This window comes from Neoarius graeffei, chromosome 6, assembly GCF_027579695.1.
Source record: "Neoarius graeffei isolate fNeoGra1 chromosome 6, fNeoGra1.pri, whole genome shotgun sequence".
In the NCBI taxonomy this organism is placed as follows: Eukaryota; Metazoa; Chordata; class Actinopteri; order Siluriformes; family Ariidae; genus Neoarius; species Neoarius graeffei.
This window is the reverse complement of record NC_083574.1, coordinates 66,771,350-66,791,782: the sequence shown is the minus strand read 5'-3', so window position 1 is coordinate 66,791,782 and position 20,433 is coordinate 66,771,350. Positions and strand designations below refer to the sequence as shown.

At 41.4% G+C, this 20,433-nt stretch overlaps 1 protein-coding gene across 3 annotated transcripts in view; it reads left to right on the top strand.

Annotated features, from left to right (window-relative positions):
* The window catches only part of pik3c2a (phosphatidylinositol-4-phosphate 3-kinase, catalytic subunit type 2 alpha), a 322,810-nt gene that overhangs the window by 98,275 nt on the left and 204,102 nt on the right, over positions 1-20,433 (top strand). For all 3 annotated transcript variants that reach the window (XM_060924002.1, XM_060924003.1, XM_060924001.1), the window contains exons 3-4: positions 1,797-1,897; positions 2,140-2,300. In XM_060924002.1, coding sequence (XP_060779985.1) covers positions 1,797-1,897; positions 2,140-2,300 — 262 coding nt within the window. The remainder of the gene's footprint in view (positions 1-1,796; positions 1,898-2,139; positions 2,301-20,433) is intronic.

Below are 20,433 nucleotides of genomic sequence, written 5' to 3'. Positions count from 1 at the left end.
CTTCTTCAACCCTGTTATATGGACGGTGCTTATAAATTGAGTCCAAGCCAAGAAAAAAAAGCAAATTTAATTTAACTCTACCAATTCTACCATGAAGAGTCATGAAATATCCAACCAGAATTTTGCCAGAAGCTTGTTCATGATCAACAAAAATGTTTGGTCAAGGTGAATCTTGTGAAGAAACATTCTACCCAAATATTAGGTGTGCTGTATGCACATTTTTGACCACGTCTGTATAATTTTGACCCGGTGTTCATTGCAGAAAACCCAAAGAAAATTGCAACTTGTGCACCAAATTTGTGGGGGGGGGGGGTTCCTGAAATTAAAGATGTATGCTGTACATTTCTGCCACAGGAAAAAAAAAAAAAACAGTTCAGAGAAATCATGAATGCCCATTGTTGCCATGACGTCACCTGTAACTTCTGACCACAACTGTACATGCACGCGCACACATGTATGTGTAATATAGTGTGTATGTGTAGCATACATAAGTATAGAGTACTATGCAAGTCTTAGGCATCCTATTTTTCCAAACGTTTTGTTTTCCAGCAAAAAATTGTTACAGAAAAAGTTTGTCTCTGAGCAGCATATTACATAAGAGACCATTTTTCAGATTTAAAAAAGAAAACACAATGAAGACTACTGGATTTTGCTGTAAGAATAAGACGCAAGTGTGACAGTGTCCAGAAGAACTGTGGCTGGTTCTGCAGAATGCTCAGTAAAACCGCCAGCTCATTTCCTTATAAAACTGCACTAATTGTACCTGATAACTTTTTTTTTTTTTTTTTTTTTTTTTAAACCAAAGGGTCGTCTCACACCAAGTATTGACAGTTTCATTTATTATGGCTTACTGCTGTTTAGTATTTTTATTTATTTATTTTCAAATGTTGAATCATATATAAATAACACAACATATGGGTCTGTCATGAACTGAGTTTTTCTCCCATTCAATTCCATGTTCATGATCCTAGACATACATGTGCCTGTGTGTCTGTTGCATGCTTTGTCAGTTCTGTCATTCACACTCTGGTTTACGACTGTCACTAAAGGCACAAAGAAACCCAAATCAGCAGACTGGAACTCTACTTAAACAACAACATTTTAAGAAAATTTCTAAAAGGCTGGCAAAAGAAAATGTGAATGGGGTCTTTCTATTAATTTACATCCTGGAGGTCATGTGGTTAAAGGGGAGGAGAGACTCCAATACCCACTGTGCTTGGCTGTCGTGTGTGTGTAAAGAAATGAGCACAAAACAGCAGTGTTAGAGAAATATCAAGCTGTATTGTGTCTGGCTCCATCTTAACAGCTGTGTTAAAGCACAAGCCTTCTTGGAACAAGAGTGGAAAATGCACAAAGTATTATTTCTGAAGAAAATCTTGAATCAGTTTTCAAGTTTTCATCTTGAGAAAAATATTAAGTTTTCTATTAAAGTACTTTTTTTAAAACTGAAGCTATTGCAATTTACATGGTTTCTGAACAAATGTTAGGACTACACCCATCTGGTCATAAAATGACCTTGCATCAAAGATTCAGAAGTGGAAATGTGGTGAGTTTCTAGGCAATGTCTTTCAGGCATAGCAGATGTGAATCCCTTGGTGCATAGTGTGAAAAGGATTTTTGAAGTAAAGTAAATTTTACGGTTTCATCATATACAATTACTGATTAGGTAATCTTGGTATTATTCCTGGTAGGCTAGAGCTTTGAACATCACATGCCCATACACCCTTTCCCATACTGAAAATGCTGACCTGAGCTATCCCTTACCCCTACCCTTCATGTGTGATTTTGATTTACAGGTCAATAATGAAAGTGGGAATGCACTCAGAAAGAATGCTGTTTTACAAGAAAACTGGGGCCAGAACTTAGAATTCTTAGCATTCTGTGAAGACATTGCAAAGTAAGTAACTCAAAGTGAAAGAATTGAGATTTTGTGTTTGTCTGTGACCTCTATAGCCATTCTTCTGGATAGACAACACAAGGTCTAGAAACTGTTTATGGCTTTTGTGATGTCCTGAGATACAGTGCGTCTTACCATGTCACCAGTATTAGTGTGTTAAATCAAAGCCAATATTTGATATACAAATATTTTTATGCCAATCAGATGATTTTCAAGTATGTATCTGTCTATTCACTTCACAGACTAAAATCAGAGTTTGCATTTGATGATCGTTCTACCAATCCTGGATATGTTTTGAGCCCAGTGATCTCTCCCAGGGAGGTATGGGGAGACAATAGTAGCAGTGTCAAAGTTTCCATTGAAATTTTGGAATCCCAGCAGCCTGTGACCTTCACCTGCGATGGTAAAACTTCTATTTAAAATTTTGTTACAGGCAAGCAAGGTCCTTTGTTTTTAAACTTTGTCAATGAACTTTTGTTTACTTATAGTATTACTAACACACTCGTATTACCATGTGATATGGTTCCAGTGCTAGCTATACCATGTTAGCATTAACCAGTTTTGGTAATATTTTGGTATGTTAAAAAAAAAAAAAAAAACCTGAGTCCCTAAGGAGGAAATTACTTTCCTCTGATTATTTTGCTAATTGCAAACCAGTGTAGAGGTTGGATTATTCATCATGTGCTGAGATTTTGAGTTGATTTTGCATATGTGGAAAAACCTGAGAACTATGCCTAAGTTTTGTTGTCATTTATTGACAAGATAGCTTTGCATTATTGAATGAAAATAAAGAACCGAAGAGTACCATGTATAATTACCAGTGAAATCTTATTGTAGACCGAACATTCATATTGGGGGCCACGATGCTTATTATTATTATTTTATTTATTTATTTTTTTTTTTTGGACAATACCCCCAACTCAAAGTTGGGGCTCATAGAAAAAAAAAAAGGTTCTCAAGTTGTAAGTGTGATGTGTTGGTGCTCATTGTGTGTGAGGCTATCATTTGCCTCATCTTTATGATCCCATCAGGGCTTGAAGGCAGCGCTGGTCCTAGGACTTCTGGCATATGTTCAGAAAATTTGTCAAATTCCACCTGAACCTCCATAATATGTAGAGATTTATAAATAAGTTACCATAGGCTAGTAATTTATAACTGTGTGGCTTAATTTACTCAAACTCTTTTCTTACATGGGTTCACACAAATTGTCATGCCCAGAACAAGTTTTTAAGGGCATTTTGAGCCTGTTCATCAATAAGGGATGCTGTAACACTAAATAATTTTCACAGGGTCCATGCCTCTGATCAAGCTGACATTCGTCATGAGAATATTCTTGTGCTATTCTTTAAGTGATCTTTTAAAATGTTTTGATTACTAGAGAAACATGGCCACTATTGGACAATCAGTTTTCAATAAACCAGAACCGTATCAACACCGATCTCATGCTGGGGGATGCTAATGGATAAATAAGTTAAGTTTATTTGTATAGAGCTTTTAACAGATGTCACAAAGCCGCTTTACAGAAACTTGGATTTGAAAGATATGAGCTAATTTTATCCCTGATAAATTTATTTATCCCTGATCAAGCCTGTGGCAACGGTGGCAAGAAAAACCTTCCTCAGATGACATGGGGAGGAAACCTCGAGAGAAACCAGACTCAAAAAGGAGCCCATCCTCATTTGGGTGATGGATAGCATGATGTTTATAAAGAACTTCTATAATTTTATCCTATATAGTCACAAAGTACAACTGTGTAGAACGGGGCGCTGTGGGAGTGAGGTAGATGTAGGACGTGTTTCGCACCGGCTCGGCTGGAATGTGACACTTTTTTTAACTTTTTATATTACACTTTTTGTTTTGCTGGCATTAAGCTCTATTATTGCAGCCTTTCATTTTATGTAAACTTTTTTCGCTTGCGAGCACACTCTGATGGCAAGCCGTGGGAGAGGCGACGCTACAAAGTACAACTGTGTAACCAGGAAATTATTATAATTTTGGCATGAAGTCTATTTTTGTTCAAGTTATTAACTGTTCGTTGATTGAGACTTGAGTGCAAAACTGTTCATGACAACTGCAGTCCAAAAGTTATCATGGCAGTTGTAGTCCTCAGCCATCAGAGCAAAACTGTAAGTGTTCAGAGCCATCTTCCAAGTGTGACTTTCAACTGTCCATATGGGCCATCCTCCACAGGAGCAATGTGATGAGACTCCAGCCAGCTGCAGGGCATCAGGATAGATCTGCTCTTCAGACCTGCCTGAAGAGGTCAGCATCAGTCAGTGCGTTTACATGCACATAGAGAAAATCGAATTTCTGCCGTTGCTCGACTGAAATCGAAGTTCTAAATTTCATGGAAACACCTTAGCTAGGCTGAAATTGAACCAAACTTGATTTCTCGTAATCGAGCTACACGACCTAGATTATGCGATTTTTGCCGAGCTACTTAGTGCATGTATACCCTATCGAGCTACGTAGTCGAGCTACTTACTTCAGCACTGCCCCTTCCGAAAGTGACAAGTGACGAGACCACAAGCGGGAAGCACGACAGCCTCGGTCGGCATGACAACAGTAGTAGCAAGCAGCAGAAGAGGTCAGGAGGAACAAACGAAGAAGAGAAAATGGCGAGCAGAAATGTGCACTTCTGGAGCAATGAGGAGACAGAGTTCATGCTCTTTCAGCTTAAGGAGTTGAATATATTAAAATTCATGGACAGGAGAAAAATGCGCAGTGGAGAACATAGAACTGATAACTTGGTTTACACTCTTGAATAGCTCTTCATGACGACAACCGGAAGTGTACCAACATGATGGGGCGTGTAGCGCCACCTGTGGCTCGGGTGCACAATGTACCTCACACAATAGCTCGATTTCCTTGTGTGCATGTAGGATTGGATTTCTCTGGCACCACTGCTGGGACCCTTTGCTCGATTACCGACAGCAGCTCGATTTGGATGTGCATGTAAACGTACTGAGTGGTGTCTCCGGATCGACATGTAACTCGATAGAGGGAGAGACCAAGAGGGGAAGAGAGTAAGAGAGAAAGCATGGGTTGTTGAGTATGCTTGGTGTCACCTAATGGTGAACAATGGTATGTTTGCGTGGAGTGCAAGCAAGGGACTCTGGTAGGACTAACTATGACAGCATGACTGAAAGGGACAGCCAGAAGGTAACATGAACATGAGGGAGCCCTGGGACATAAAGCAGTCAGCCACTCCACCATCAACAAATCCGAGTGAACGGGTGAGTGGGGTGGGGGCAGCATCCATGCATCCCAGTTTACTAAAACACACTGTCTGTCTGAGAACCCTCAAGATCTACTCCTTTTATCTAATAAAAAGCTTGACTAAAAAGATAGTTTCAGTCTAGTCTTAAACACTGAGAATGTGTCCGAGTCCTAAACACTACTTGGAAGGCTATTTCATAACTGTGGGGCTTTGTAAGAAAAGGCTCTGCCCCTTGATGTAGCCTTCACTATATGAGGTACCAACAGATAACCTGCATCTTTTGATCTAAGTAGGAATGACGGGTCACAGAAGACCAGAAGTTCTCTCAGGTACTGTGGCACAAGACCATTCAGTGCTTTATAGATCAATAGTAGCATTTTATAATTGATAGAAATTTGATTGGAAGCCAATGCAATGTGGATAAGACAAGGGTGATGTGGTTGTATCTTATAGTTCTCGTAGGGACTCTTGCTGCTGCATTTTGAACTATCAACGAAGTATTAGTTTAAGGGTGTGCACACTTGTGCAACCATCTTATTGTACTTTTTTTTAAATTTTATTTATTTATTTAAGGCGGCTGCACTTAAGGTCAAGCAATACAAGCAGGAGATGCAGCCCTGATCAGATGTTAACAGTATGTCGTTTACTACTTTATCCAGTGCGGTCTCTGTGCTACGATGTCTAAATCCTTACTGATACATTTCATGGATGTTATTCCTATGTAGATATGAGCATAACTGTGGTGCCACAGCATTTTCTAGGATCTTGGAGGTGAAGGGGAGGTTTGATATCAGCCGATAATTGGACAGCTGACGGGTCAGGGTCAGCTGTCTGTCTGTCTGGGGTTTGCTAAGAGTTTAAAGGATTTGGATACATATCAATTCTTCCCTTAGAATTGGCTAATTTTTAGAAGGGGTTTGATTGCTTTCTGGTATTAGGTGTTCGAACAGTCGTGTAGGTAAGGGATCTAGTACACAAGTCAGGGATTTTGATGCGAAATTAATGAAGTTAGTTCAGTTTCTCTAAGGGGAATAAAACATTGTAATTGCTAATTTGATAGTTTGTTAACTGCAAGGTTAAATTGTCTGGCCTTAAATTACTTTGAATTTTTTGGCAGATTTTCAATTTTGTTATTGGGGAAAAAAAAAATCATGTTGTTGCTACTACATATTGCAGGTGTGCATGTGTCTATGGTGGTCTCCCCCCCCCCCCCCCCCCCAGTTAATTTTGCTACAGTATTAAATAAGAATCTAGGATTAGGGTGGAGAGATTTGTTGATCTAGCAGCATTGAGGGTTTTTTTTTTCCCTTTTATCCCCCCTCATCGTTTTTCTTTTTCAGTGGAGCTACATTATCTAAAACATAGCAGAGCATTGACTAAGCATTCAATTGCCTGATCAAGTTCTGTGGGGTCTTTCGGTGACCCAGTTGATATCTTTGGGAGACTATTGATTAAAACTTTTGAAATAGTTGACTTAAATGTATGTTTGACACAGTAGCGTGGTAAGGTGCATATATTATTGCGCAGACATAATTTTGAATGAGAGGAGATAATGATCTGAGGGAGCTTCAGACTGTGGAAGTGTGACTGTATTTTCTATATTTAACCCAAATGTTAGTATTAGATCAAGAATGTGACCACCATTTATGAGTAGGTCCAATGACATTCTGATTAACTCCTACTGAATCTAGAATGGACACGAACACTGTTTTCAGAGGGTCTTCTGAGTTATCAAAGTGAATATTAAAATCTCCAACAACTAAGGCTTTGTCTAAGGAAATAAGCAGGTCTGAGATGAAATCTGCAAATTCAGAAAGAAATTAAAAAATATGTTCCCAGGGGCCTGTAAATAATAAGTAACAGAATTGAGTGGGTAGACTTATTTTTTTGTGGCTATACATGTGACATGAGTATGAAGACCTTAAAACACATTGAATTTATAACCAGGTTTTTGTTTTACGCCTATATAATTCTTATAACTTTGATGCCTCCTCCTCTGCCAGTTAGAAAAGGCTGGTGTATATACAACCCCGATTCCAAAAAAGTTGGGACAAAGTACAAATTGTAAATAAAAACGGAATGCAATGATGTGGAAGTTTCAAAATTCCATATTTTATTCAGAATAGAACATAGATGACACATCAAATGTTTAAACTGAGAGAGTGCATCATTTAAAGAGAAAAATTAGGTGATTTTAAATTTAATGACTACAACACATCTCAAAGTTGGGACAAGGCCATGTTTACCACTGCGAGACATCCCCTTTTCTCTTTACAACAGTCTGTAAACGTCTGGGGACTGAGGAGACAAGTTGCTCAAGTTTAGGGATAGGAATGTTAACCCATTCTTGTCTAATGTAGGATTCTAGTTGCTCAGCTGTCTTAGGTCTTTTTTGTCGTATCTTCCGTTTTATGATGCGCCAAATGTTTTCTATGGGTGAAAGATCTGGACTGCAGGCTGGCCAGTTCAGTACCCGGACCCTTCTTCTACACAGCCATGATGCTGTAATTGATGCAGTATGTGGTTTGGCATTGTCATGTTGGAAAATGCAAGGTCTTCCCTCAAAGAGATGACGTCTGGATGGGAGCATATGTTGCTCTAGAACCTGGATATACCTTTCAGCATTGATGGTGTCTTTCCAGATGTGTAAGCTGCCCATGCCACACGCACTAATGCAACCCCATACCATCAGAGATGCAGGCTTCTGAACTGAGCGCTGATAACAACTTGGGTCGTCCTTCTCCTCTTTAGTCCGAATGACACGGCGTCCCTGATTTCCATAAAGAACTTCAAATTTTGATTCGTCTGATCACAGAACAGTTTTCCACTTTGCCACAGTCCATTTTAAATGAGCCTTGGCCAAGAGAAGACGTCTGCGCTTCTGGATCATGTTTAGATATGGCTTCTTCTTTGAACTATAGAGTTTTAGCTGGCAACGGCGGATGGCACGGTGAATTGTGTTCACAGATAATGTTCTCTGGAAATATTCCTGAGCCCATTTTGTGATTTCCAATACAGAAGCATGCCTGTATGTGATGCAGTGCCGTCTAAGGGCCCGAAGATCACAGGCACCCAGTATGGTTTTCCAGCCTTGACCCTTACACACAGATTCTTCCAGATTCTCTGAATCTTTTGATATTATGCACTGTAGATGATGATATGTTCAAACTCTTTGCAATTTTACACTATTGAACTCCTTTCTGATATTGCTCCACTATTTGTCGGTGCAGAATTAGGGGGATTGGTGATCCTCTTCCCATCTTTACTTCTGAGAGCTGCTGCTGCTCCAAGATGCTCTTTTTATACCCAGTCATGTTAATGACCTATTGCCAATTGACCTAATGAGTTGCAATTTGGTCCTCCAGCTGTTCCTTTTTTGTACTTTTAACTTTTCCAGCCTCTTATTTCCCCTGTCCCAACTTTTTGAGATGTGTTGCTGTCATGAAATTTCAAATGAGCCAATATTTGGCATGAAATTTCAGAATATCTCACTTTTGACATTTGATGTGTTGTGTATGTTCTATTGTGAATACAATATCAGTTTTTGAGATTTGTAAATGATTGCATTCCGTTTTTATTTACAATTTGTACTTTGTCCCAACTTTTTTGGAATCGGGGTTGTAATTGTCCAGGAGGATCAGCTTCATTTAAAACTACATGATCATTTGGTTTAATCCATGTTTCTGTTAAACACCGTACATTAAACTCCTGATTAATCATAAGTTCTTTAACAATTGCCGCTTTATCTGCAAGATATCTGATATTTAATAGTCCTACCTTTTAGATCAAAGGTGCTGGCAGTGACTGTAAAGTCAGTATGACCTAATTTTATATTAATTACATTACTAGAATAAACTGAGTATTTCTACTTTTTTTTTTTTTGGTATAGCTCAGGGAAATGCACAGTCTCAACATAGTGGAACCTGAGTGATGACTCTGTGCAGCTCGCAGTCAGTTAGTTTAGAATAGAATGCCTTTGTCACTATACACATGTACAATGAGATTAAAGAGGCTCGGTAGAGGTGGCTTGTGTGGTTGTTTTCTTAACCTTAGCATAGCACCGGACCTGCGGCCCCGCTTCTGCTTCCTCTCCCTCCTCCGTCTGCGCCGCCTCCTAGACCTGAAAACAATCCACGGAGAGCCCGGCGGTCTCGCTATGTCATCTGGGATGTCATGCGTGAAGTGAAAGTTGCTCGAAACAGATATCTGGTGTTGGTCACCAATGGCTAAAAGTGTCTGGCGGGTGTACTGGATGTTCGCAGAACCGATGGTGCACAAACCTGCAAGAAAAAAATATAAAAAAAAAAAAGAGCACTGAAAAGGAGAGCCGTAAGCCGCTGCAACCACGTGCGCCGCCATCTTGAATGCCTCATTAGCTGTTCATCTGCTCCTTGGCCTTGGCTCTAGATTGTCACAAATTAACTAGACCTGTTCTGAGACTGAGTTATGCTGCAAGAAATGAAAGCAGCACCTTCCTGAGTGGGATGGATACCGTCCCACTCTAACAGGCCAGCCTTGCCCTCAAAACTGCTCCAATTCTGTATATAAATAACAGCTCATCAACTAAATTAACCTTACAAAATCTGGATGTTCCTGACACGAAAATGATTGCAAATTTGGGTGAGCAACCAACATGAACACTTGCCAGTACCAATGTCCAAGTGTTCTCTCACAGATTTTCTAACATCACCTTGAGATGTAGCTAGCAGCTAAACCTCTGTCAAAATGGGCCAACTTGGCTTATGATCAAAAGCTAGTGAGTCAACAACTTAACACACCAAACATCACGCAAGCGCAGCAAGGCAGCTAATGTAACATTGCTTACTAGTTCAACAGAAAGAACCTGAGCTTGTCATCTATCTTGTTGCAGCCTTTTATCTCTCTTGGCTCTTGCCACTGAGTAAAATCCATTCCAAAATTGTCCTGACTTGATCACTCACTCTGTTCTCTTCCTTTTGGAAGCTAGCTGGAGTGGTGTAAAGGGTTATGCCATTCTCACAGTGCTGTAAAGTGTTCCATAATTCTTCCAAAATGTTTCAGGGACAAGCTTACCAGAGTTACACAGCGCTATAACTGGCGAACCAAGCGTGGACTCAGAATGGAAGACCAGCCATTCTCCCTATTACAAGTCAATGCACCATCAAAATAATTTTGAAGCTGATGTTTTAAGGTAAAATTCCTACCTTGTGTTGCTTTAACTTGTAGGCTAGCTATGCTTTCTAGCTAGGGTCCTTACATGCTTTCTAATAACTTATTTGAAGAGTTAGGTGTTATGTTAAGTACATGGACTAATAATTTAAGAAATAACTATCACTTTTGAATAAATGTGTGCAGAGGCGTTCATAAGCATTTGGGAACTCCGGATTGAATCAGGAATTGGGCCAGCTATCTTCCCTGTGAGCAAAATCCCCTGTGCATATGAGAGAGAGAGGGGTTGGGGGCTGAGCAAATGAATGCGCTACGCACAGCTTTACAGTGAAATATTTTACCACAAATTTTTAAAAAATCATCATACGGTGGTCAATATTGATATTGTGGCAGGCAACCATAAATAAATGAAAACTCTGCATTCACCAAACTTTTGTCACAAACTTGGAGGATGGGTTCCCTTTTGAGTCTGGTTTCTCTGTCATCTGAGGGGAATTTTTCCTTGCCTCCATCGCCACAGGCTTGCTCATCAGGGATAAATAAATTTATTAGGGATAAAATTAGCTCATGTATTTAAAGTCTTTAATTTTCTCTAAAGCTGCTTTGCAATAATGTCTGTTAAAAGTGCTATACAAATAAACTTGACAACTGTTTAGAAAGTCTTTTGTATGCTGTAGCATTATGATTACCCTTTACAGAAAGAACCACCAAGAAGAATCCCAACCTGTTCCAGCATGTGGCAAATCTGTTCCAGCATTCCAGCACAGTGCCCCAACATGGAGGATTTTTAAAATGTTATTTATTTAATTTTTTTGTGGTGCATCTTTGTCAATCTGTCCACCAATAAATCTATAAATAGATCAAATAAATGAACAAATTTTTCAATTTACATTTTGTGATTTATTGACCTTTAATGGCAAATTTATTGAAGGACAGATTGACAGTTTGAGGGATTCTAATATGCAAATTAGGTGTCTTCTGACTGGTCTGTAAAAGTGCAGTGGTCTGGACAAACTGTGGACTAACAATCACAAAGAGAAGAGCAGAGCTGGTGTGCTACATGAAGCAGCAGATAGACTTGAAAGAGGAGCACAAAACCGTTAATGTGGGAATTAACATTACTAGTAAAACCTGTATCTCACGGTGTTGTACATTTGTTTTAGTAATTAGAACAGCAAGATCAACTTTGTTGCTTTTTCTGTTGGTATATGATCATGGTGCCAATGCTAACCATAATGTTAGTAGAGTGTGGTAATGTCATTTATGAATGATTGTTTTGAAATTATCTAAGTTGAATTTAACCTAATGAGTAATCTGAGTGACTTATTCATTTTTCCCTGGGCCATGCATGCATGCCATTTAGGGCCTGTCCACACGAGTACGCAGCCTCACCCAATACGCTGTCGTTTTGAAAAAAAATCTCCGTAAACACGGCGTCGTTTCCAGAAATATCTGCGTCCACACACATTCACTGGAAACGACCCAAAACGCTGTAGTACATATGTCAGGCCTGTATGTGGCACTGCGATGCCGCCACACCAATACACTAAAACCGGAAGAGAAGCCATGGAGAATGCGTATAAAGGTCACGTGCCGTTTGCAAACAAGCTCATAACACGAGAAGAGGACGATCATGGCCAGCGCAACCCCGAGAGGAGTTTTTGCAGTACGAGCACAAGCCTGTAGTCCACCATTATTGTTATGACTCGTCTAGCGGCGGTGGCTGAGGTTAAAGGTTAGAGAGGCTGGGCTTATACGTCATCATTTCTGAAAAAATCCGCATTCTCCGTCCAGACGACTCAGGGCTATCCGGCGTTTTCGGATTTTCCCACTCTAGGACCTGTTTTCAAAAAATACCGGTTTCACACCTCGAAAAAACCAGATCCGTCTGGACGCGAGGCCGAAACTATAAAGTATTTATGCGGATTCGACAAAAACGTACTCGTGTGGACGGGCCCTTAGTCTCACCTTCATTCTCAGATGGGTCTTTCAGGCAGAAGTCTCTCATTTGCTTGTCACGTGAATATTATCGAGTTTTATTCTAATCCTTAATCTATCTATCCATTTCCAGTTGAGAGTATGCTGTGTGCTTTTTGGCTGCCGCTTCTCATTGGAGTTTATTTTTCTTTATTCCCCTCCTTTTGTTTTTATGCCTCCGCCACCGTAAGGTGTAGGAGGCATTATGTTTTCAGGTTGTCCGTCTGTCTGTGTGTCCGTCCCGAAACCTTGTGAACACGATATCTCAAAGGCTAACGTAAGGAATTTCACCAAACTTTCACCATTTGTGCGCTTTGGGACAAACGTGAACTGATTAGATTTTGAGATCAAAAGGGCAAGGTCACTGTGATTGTCAAATGTCTGTCCGAAAACCTTGTGAACACAATATCTCCAAGGCGAATGAAAGGAATTTCACCAGACTTTCACCCTTTGTGGATTTGGGGACAAAGATAAACTGATTTAGATTTTGAGATCAAAAGGTCTAAGGTCAAGGTCACTGTGAGGGTCAAATGTCTGTCCAAAAACCTTGTGAACACAATGTCTCCAAGGCTGATACAAGTAATTTCACCAGGTCACGATTACTGTGAGGTCAAATGTCAATCCCCAAATCACAACTTAATAAGGCGTGTAGTCTGCCGGGCGGAGGCAACCCCATCGACACTGTTGGTGTCGAGTTCTATCTAGTTCTTTTTGTGTTTTGTATAGTTTGTTTGAATATTTTGTCCGCTGGTTGTGGCGTAGCTCTGGACCCAGTTTTGGGTGTCGGTTTCCTTTAGGCCTTGGTCTGCTATGGGTGATGCCTGTGCTCCTCGCGATGGACTGCGGGGAGTTCTTTTAACATCGGGGTTGTCCAGTGCTCTGTGTGGCAGTGCTTCTGTGCTTGGTGCGGTGTTCCAGGCAGTGTTGCCCGGTGGCTGTGCAGGTGGTTTGAGACGTACCAGTGCTCTGTGCGGCGGTGCACCTGTGCTCGCTTTGTGGATCGATGGTATTCCGAGCAATATTGCCCAGTGGCATCGCGGCGGCTATGCAGGCGGTGTGGGACTTACTTTCACGCATCTTTTCATGGGACTGTGGGTAGCTACACCATTAGAATTGCATCCTGACCTTTTATTGGTGAAATTTATTTATTTATTTTATTTAGGTAATTGTAAAGTGACCTTGGGTGTGAGAAAGGCACTATATAATTTGAACATTATTATTAATAATAATAATAATAATAATAATAATCCAGAGCATGGTCTTTCAATTTGACATTATTTACTAGCGCATTTCAAACAATTAGAATATGAAAAAGTTCAATATTTTCCATCAGTTATTTAAGAAATTAAATTTTCACTATGTTCTAGACTCAGTATATGTAAACAAATGTTTCAAACATTTTTCTCCTTTTAATTTTGATAATTTTGGCCTATAGCATAAAAAGATGAAGAAAAAAATCTCAAAATATTAGTGTATTTCATTTTGAGTTTGGGTAAAACGGGATAAATACCTTGCAGTAATTCATGGTAAAGGAGCCCCAACCAAGTATTGATTGTATAAATGAGCATACTTTTTCAGAAGTTGGACATTCCTGTATTTTATATCCTTTTTTTGGATTGATCTTAAATATTCTAATAACTTGAGATACTGGATTTATTTCAATTGGTCTAATTCATTATATGCAACCACAGTCATGGAGAAGACTGCTGACTTGACAGTTGTCCAAAAGACGATCGATACCCTCCAAAAGGAGGGTAAGCCATAGAGGGTCATTGCTGAAAAGGCTGGCTGGAAAAGGTGCAAAAGCAAGAGGGATGGCTGCAGCCTTGAGAGGCATATCAAGAAAAGTTGATTCAAGTACTTGGAGAGCTTCACAAGGAGCGACCTGAGGCTGGCGTCAGTGCATCAAGAGCCACCATACATGGACATCTTCAGGAAAGGGGCTTTAACTGTCTCATTCCTAATATCAATCCACTCCTGAAACAGAGACAATGTGAGAAGTGTCTTACCTGGGCTAAGGAGAGAAAGATTTGTACTGTTGCTCAGTGATGCAAAGTCCTCTTTTCAAATGAAAATAAATTTTGCATTTCATTTGGAAATCCAGGTCCTAGAAGCTGGAGGAAGCATGGAGAGGCACAGAATCCAAGGTGTGTGAAGTTTCTGCAGTGTGAGATTTTGTGGTGCCAACTCATCTGTGTTGGTCCACTGTTTTTTATCAAGTCCAAAGTCAACGCAGCCATCTGCCAGGAGATTTTAGAGCATTTCTTGCTTCCATCTGCCAGCCAGGACTGTAATCATAATTTGTTACAAAGTCAGTATCCAGCAAAGGCCTAGTCTTTGAGGAGTGAAGATGGGTTGAGTGGTCTCCAGTTGGTCAACAAAGGCATGAGAAATTATTGAAATGTTTAAAAGTGGTAGTCCTCAAAGAAAAAGAGAAAGGGATTTGGGTATTTCACCCTCTACAGTGCATAATATAAATGATGCAAGGAATATGAAGGAATTTTGGTGCATGAAGGGCAAGGCCGCAAGCCAAGCTGAACAGTTGTGATCTCTGATCCCTCATACCACACTGCATCTGAGAATCATTGTTCATCTATAGCTGATATAACCACATGGACTCAGGATTACTTTGGTAGGCCTTTGCCAAGCATTAGAATACAGCGTTACATCCACAAATGCATCCACAGAAGCACTGTTGACTTCTCTGGGCTTGGAGGCTTCTGGGATGGAGCATCACACAGTGGAAATGTATGTTGTGGTCAGACAAATCAGTATTCCAGGTCTTTTTTTGGAAGAAATGGACACCATGTGCCGTGGACCAAAGGAAAAAAGGACCATCCAGACTCTCACCAGCAACAAGCTCAAAGGCAAGGGTCTGTCATGGAATGGAATTGTCTGTGCCCTTGGCAAAGGTAACTTGCATGTCTGTGATGGCAGCATTAATGCTGAAAAGTACACAGATTTTGGATCAACATATGCTGCCTTCAAGATGACCCTCTTTTTCAGGGATATTTCAACAAGACGATGCGAAATCACATTCTGCACACATTACAAAGGCATGGCTGGAGAAGAGTACACCTTCTCCCCTCTGTCCTTAGTAGGGAATGTGTGGTGAATTTTGAAACAAAAAATGAGCGCGATGACCCCATACTGTTGCACACCTTAAGACCTGTTTGCAGAAATAATGGGACAGAATAATACCGGACACACCATCGCTTGGTGTCTTAAGTCCTTAAACGTTGTTTGTGTTGTTGCCATTCCTTCTCACATTACAAACCTTTTATCCACTTATAAATTAAGGGACACCATCCTAACCCAATAGCGCTATATCAGATCTCCATGCAGCTCTGAAGAGGCATGTTCACCACTGTAGCAGTGGGATGTGGTTGACGTCAGCTTTGGACAGAGAGGAGGCGGGTTGAACTGGCAGGTAGCACCCAGTGACCAGAAAGAAAGCGAGAGTGCGCTGAGGAGCACAGGGCCTTGTCTGTGTTGAGCTGAAATAATTTTGTTGAAAAGTGCAAAGACTTAAATAAAACACATCTTTGAGTTATCGCAAGATATTTTCCTCATTCCCCATGAAAACACATGCTACACTAGTGCTGAAACCTGGTAATTGAGGAAGAAGTGTTATCAGTCATCACCCATCACCAAGATCATCTAGACCAGGGGTTCTCAACATTTTCTACTTCGAGGCCCACCTATTCATACTTGTAATGAATTGGGGCCCATTAAAAAAAAAATCCCTAATTATTTTGGCTCCTCTATTAGAATCTAATAATCTATTGTAAAGTGTATTAACGGAATGCAACATCACTCCGGTACAGATGGGAGCCCAGGAATTAAATACAATAAAAACAGTTCTTAATTGTAGGTATTGTCTTTATGGATGTGCCAGAAGTCAACATAAAACCATGCATACAGGACATTCTCAGCCAAAAGGGATTAATGATCCAAAAGTGGAGTCTGGAAATTAACACAATAACTTATTGCCATGTTTGTATATAGCAAACAAGCAGGTTATTAAAACAAAGTAGTACATTCAAAAGAAGTGGATATAGAAACCACTCAATGGGATAAATCCTTACATGTTAACAAAAGGACTTTTCCTATGAGTTGGAAAATTATCCATTCTCGGAGTTCCCCAACATCTCAAATTACCTGGTGCTGCAGATATTGTTCTACACAGACAAACAGGTGAAAAACATGGAAGAGCATGGAGGCGAACAATTTTTTTTATATGTGGCTGGGTTATAGATCTGCAGATCAGGACACTACAAGATGGACGGCGGTAGACGGATCCAAGTGCAGGAAAAGTGTTTGTGTATTAGCAGGCGTGATATTTACCAAAATGAAAACAAAGTAGAATCATAAAGCAGCATTGTAAACATGGCTAGAAACAAACGTGACTGTGATAATGATGATACTTTGCAATGCCTCTGTGTAAACAGCAGCCATGTCTCTGTCTGCTGATTGCGCTCAAATCAGAATCGAGTGTTTCCCATAAGGACTGGGTTTCAAGAATGTGCTCCATGAGCACGTGCGGCCACTCGAGCTGCGTCAGACTGAAGTGCGCGAAGGTGTGATCACAACTTTTAGCTTGTGTATATCGCCAAGCATCGCCACCAAAAAAAACTCATTTTCATTGATGACCCATCGCAAAGCACCATGAACTGTAATGTGACCGTAGCTTAATGGGGTGGATGTGACCTCGGATGCAACCCAGCAATTGTACCCTACTACAAGTAAAAAAATTGGCTTCAAATTCGGAGGGGGGATTTGCAGACTACTAAATGCTGCTTTGGCCCAGTGGTTGAGAAACACTGATCTAGACCCTTGCCAGCATCCAGCAAGCCCTCATACCACTGTGCATGGAGCAGGAGCAGTGCTTCCAGGCTCTTCACACACAAGCAGAGGATTTGCAGGTGGTCCAGAGCTTGGCTCAGTCGGTGTGTACTCCAGGGTTGGCTGCACCCTGGGAACACCACAGTTAGTGCTCCTGTTTGCTGATGTTCAGAGAGCTTGGCTGCCCATTCACTTTAGCTCTACAGCTCTGTGAAACCTGTTGAGGGTGGCTGCTGGTAGAGGAGCACAATGCAGATGACTGCATCATCCGAGTTGTGCTGGAAGGGTTTGTTACTTGTCTGCTGGAAGGGATGGCGGAGGGAATCCAGTGCCACTGTCTGGCATCACTGGAAGAGGTACATCAGCTGTTGGAAGACCATACAATGGCATATCCTGAAGCAGATAAGCCCCTTGCCTCCACTCTCTCCCCCTCATCCTTCTTCTCCTCCCCTGTCATTACACCGTGGAAATGGGGCGAGTTCCATGAGCCTAAGTTCCTCTGTTTTTCCTCACCCCTTCTCCTTATTCTATGTCTCCACTAACACACTCTTTGCACAGGTGGAGTCATCTGTGCCCAGCAGGACCAGGGCAAAGCTCCAGGTGGGTTTGCTGGTATGGTGGAAAAACGGGCAGTTCTAGGATCAGCATTTCCTGGAAGAGGGAATACTGATTCGGATTCCTGATGTGCCTCAGGCCTCCCCGGGTTCCATTAGGCCTTGGTGGACTCGGGGTATAACCAGACCACAGTCTTTCAATGGAGGGCCTTGGAAAGCGCACAATTGTTGAAGATGTGGAGTGCGCATGTTGATTTTCATGAATATCTGCTAGTGCTGGTCAATATTAAATTCCGAGGGGAAAAGCATGGCATAGTGGTTGCAGTTACTCCTCCTTTCTTCATCCATTAATTCTGGGTTTTAGGTACTAGTGAAACATCTGCTTGTGGATGGGTCCTGCCATAGTCAGATAAGGAGGAAAGAAAAAAATCCAGAGCGGCATTGGTCCTGGGACTACCTCCCAAGCAATCGATATCAGCTCTGCATCAGGGGGATAAGGGAAAGTAACTGATCAGCAAACTTGACCTTACCTACCCTAACTTGCCTGTATTTTATGGCTATTAAGGATTGGCTATATCAAGTGATGCAGGACACTCGGATGCAAGAAGAGATGACCTAGTTCATACCAAAGAGCTGCAGGGAGTCCTTGTTCAATGTAGCTCATAATCTCATAGCTGGGCATTTGGGGCAGAATAAAACAATAAACCATCTCATGGCCTGTGTCTATTGGCTGGACATTTGTGGCGATGTTTCCAGGTAATATATGGCAGGCTGCAAATCTCAGTTGGTGAATCCACCAGCCACCCAAAAAGTGCCATTGCTCCGCCTTCCATTAATCATGGTCCCCTTCAAAAGAATTGGTATGGACCTTGTCAGGTCTTTAGACTGGACTGCATGAGGGCATCCCTTTGTGTTCGTGGACTATGTAATGCGATATCGGGAAATTGTGCCTCTGCACAACACCTCCACATGCAGTGTTGCGGAGGCATGCGTCTGCATTATCTCCCGGGTCAGGATTCCAAAATAAATTGACTGATCAAGGCACAACTTTTGTCATGTACACGTTCTGAACTGTATTTTTACTAGGGATTAAATTGATTCAGTGTTTTGCTGTTTGTAGACAGAAGGGCTGGTCAAACAATTTAATCAAATGCTGAGGAAAAAAAATTGCAAGTTGATTCTCAATGACGTGAGATTGGGATACGTGGCTTGACCCTCTTATTGACCCCTATTTGTAGTACAAGAGGTCCTGCAAGTCTCTGTGGGTTTTCCCCATTTTAAGTATTGTAAGGGCACAAGCCTCATGGAATCTTAAATGTCATTTGGGAAATTTGGGAGGAGGGACCACCAAACAGCAAAAATGCAATTCCGTACGTTCTTGACCGTAGAGTGAAACGCTAAGCCCTAGGGCAATTAACACTGATGATTTTGCTACATGCACAAGAACATCAATTCCGGCTGTGTAATAGTGGTCCTTGGCTATGGGAGTTTGCGCTGGGAGAAAAAGTGCTCATTTCTTTACCCCGGTCAAGCTCTGAATTACTCATGAAGTGACCAGGTCCTGTTGACGTTACACAGCAAGTTGAAGTCAACAATGAGGTCAGTTGACCTGATAAAGGTGATGCACTTCAAATATACCACCTTAATCTCTTAAAACTGTGGTGGTAGGAGGTCCCTGTGGCTCTGGTGATGGTGGTTCCTGAGAGGGAAAAGCTGAGGCTGGAAGTAATTTCAAAATGTGCTGCCCAGTTCACCTCAGTCCCCTGTGGAAACCACCCCCCAACCATCCCAGAGAACACAGGTGGCAGGAGGAATTTTCCAATTTGTTTTCATTCGCACAAACCTCAGAGTACCACATTGAGACTCTTCCAGGTGTGGTTGTCTGCAGCTACCCATACACATTACCCTGAACACAAAAATATAGTTTGGGATGAACTCGAGGCTATGCTCAACATAAGGGTAATTGAGGAATCCCGCAGTGACTGGAACAGCCCATGTTCTTTGTGCCCAAGACTGCCAGGTCTGTCCAGTTCTGTGTCTCCTTTAGAAAAGTCAATGCTGTGTCTAAATTTGATGCATATGATTTGATGAACTACTTGATCAGTTAGGCACTACTTGCTTTTATTTGACACTTGATCTAACCAAGGGGTATTGGCAGATTTCCTTGACGCTAATTTAAAAAAAAAAAGGCATTTTCCACTCCGTTTGGGTTACACCAATTTGTCACCTGTTTGTTCTGTTTGTTGATTGGGTGCCACATTTACAGCATCCAAGGTCTGTCCTGAGATCTTTGAGACAGGTGAGACTCTGAGCAAACTGAGGGTGGGTGGAAGTACAGTATATGGCCTTCCACTTGGGTCATGGGCATGTGCATCCCCAAATTGATAACAGAGCAGTGATTGCGGCCTGCCTGAGACCCACGACCAAAAAGGGAGTGATGCATTTCCTATTGTAGGTGTGTGTCTCCCTAGTTTTTTGTTCATCAGCCAGCTGACTGACATCACTATAAAAGGAGTGCCAGATCCAGTCCAGTGCATGGAGCCGTGCAAATAGTTTTTCACCCAAGTATAAGAAGTTTTGTGTGGGGGCCCACTGTCGTTCAACTGTCCGTTTTCTTGCTTCTGTTTTGCAGACTGACACTTTGGACCGAGGGCTGTGGGTGGTTATGTCTCAGGTGGTGGAGGGGGAGTGTCCTGTGCTGTACATCAGACTTAAGCTCTTGGTGCATGAGACGAAGTACAGCATGATAGAGGAAGTATGTCTGGCCATCAAGTGGGCAGTCCTCACCCTCT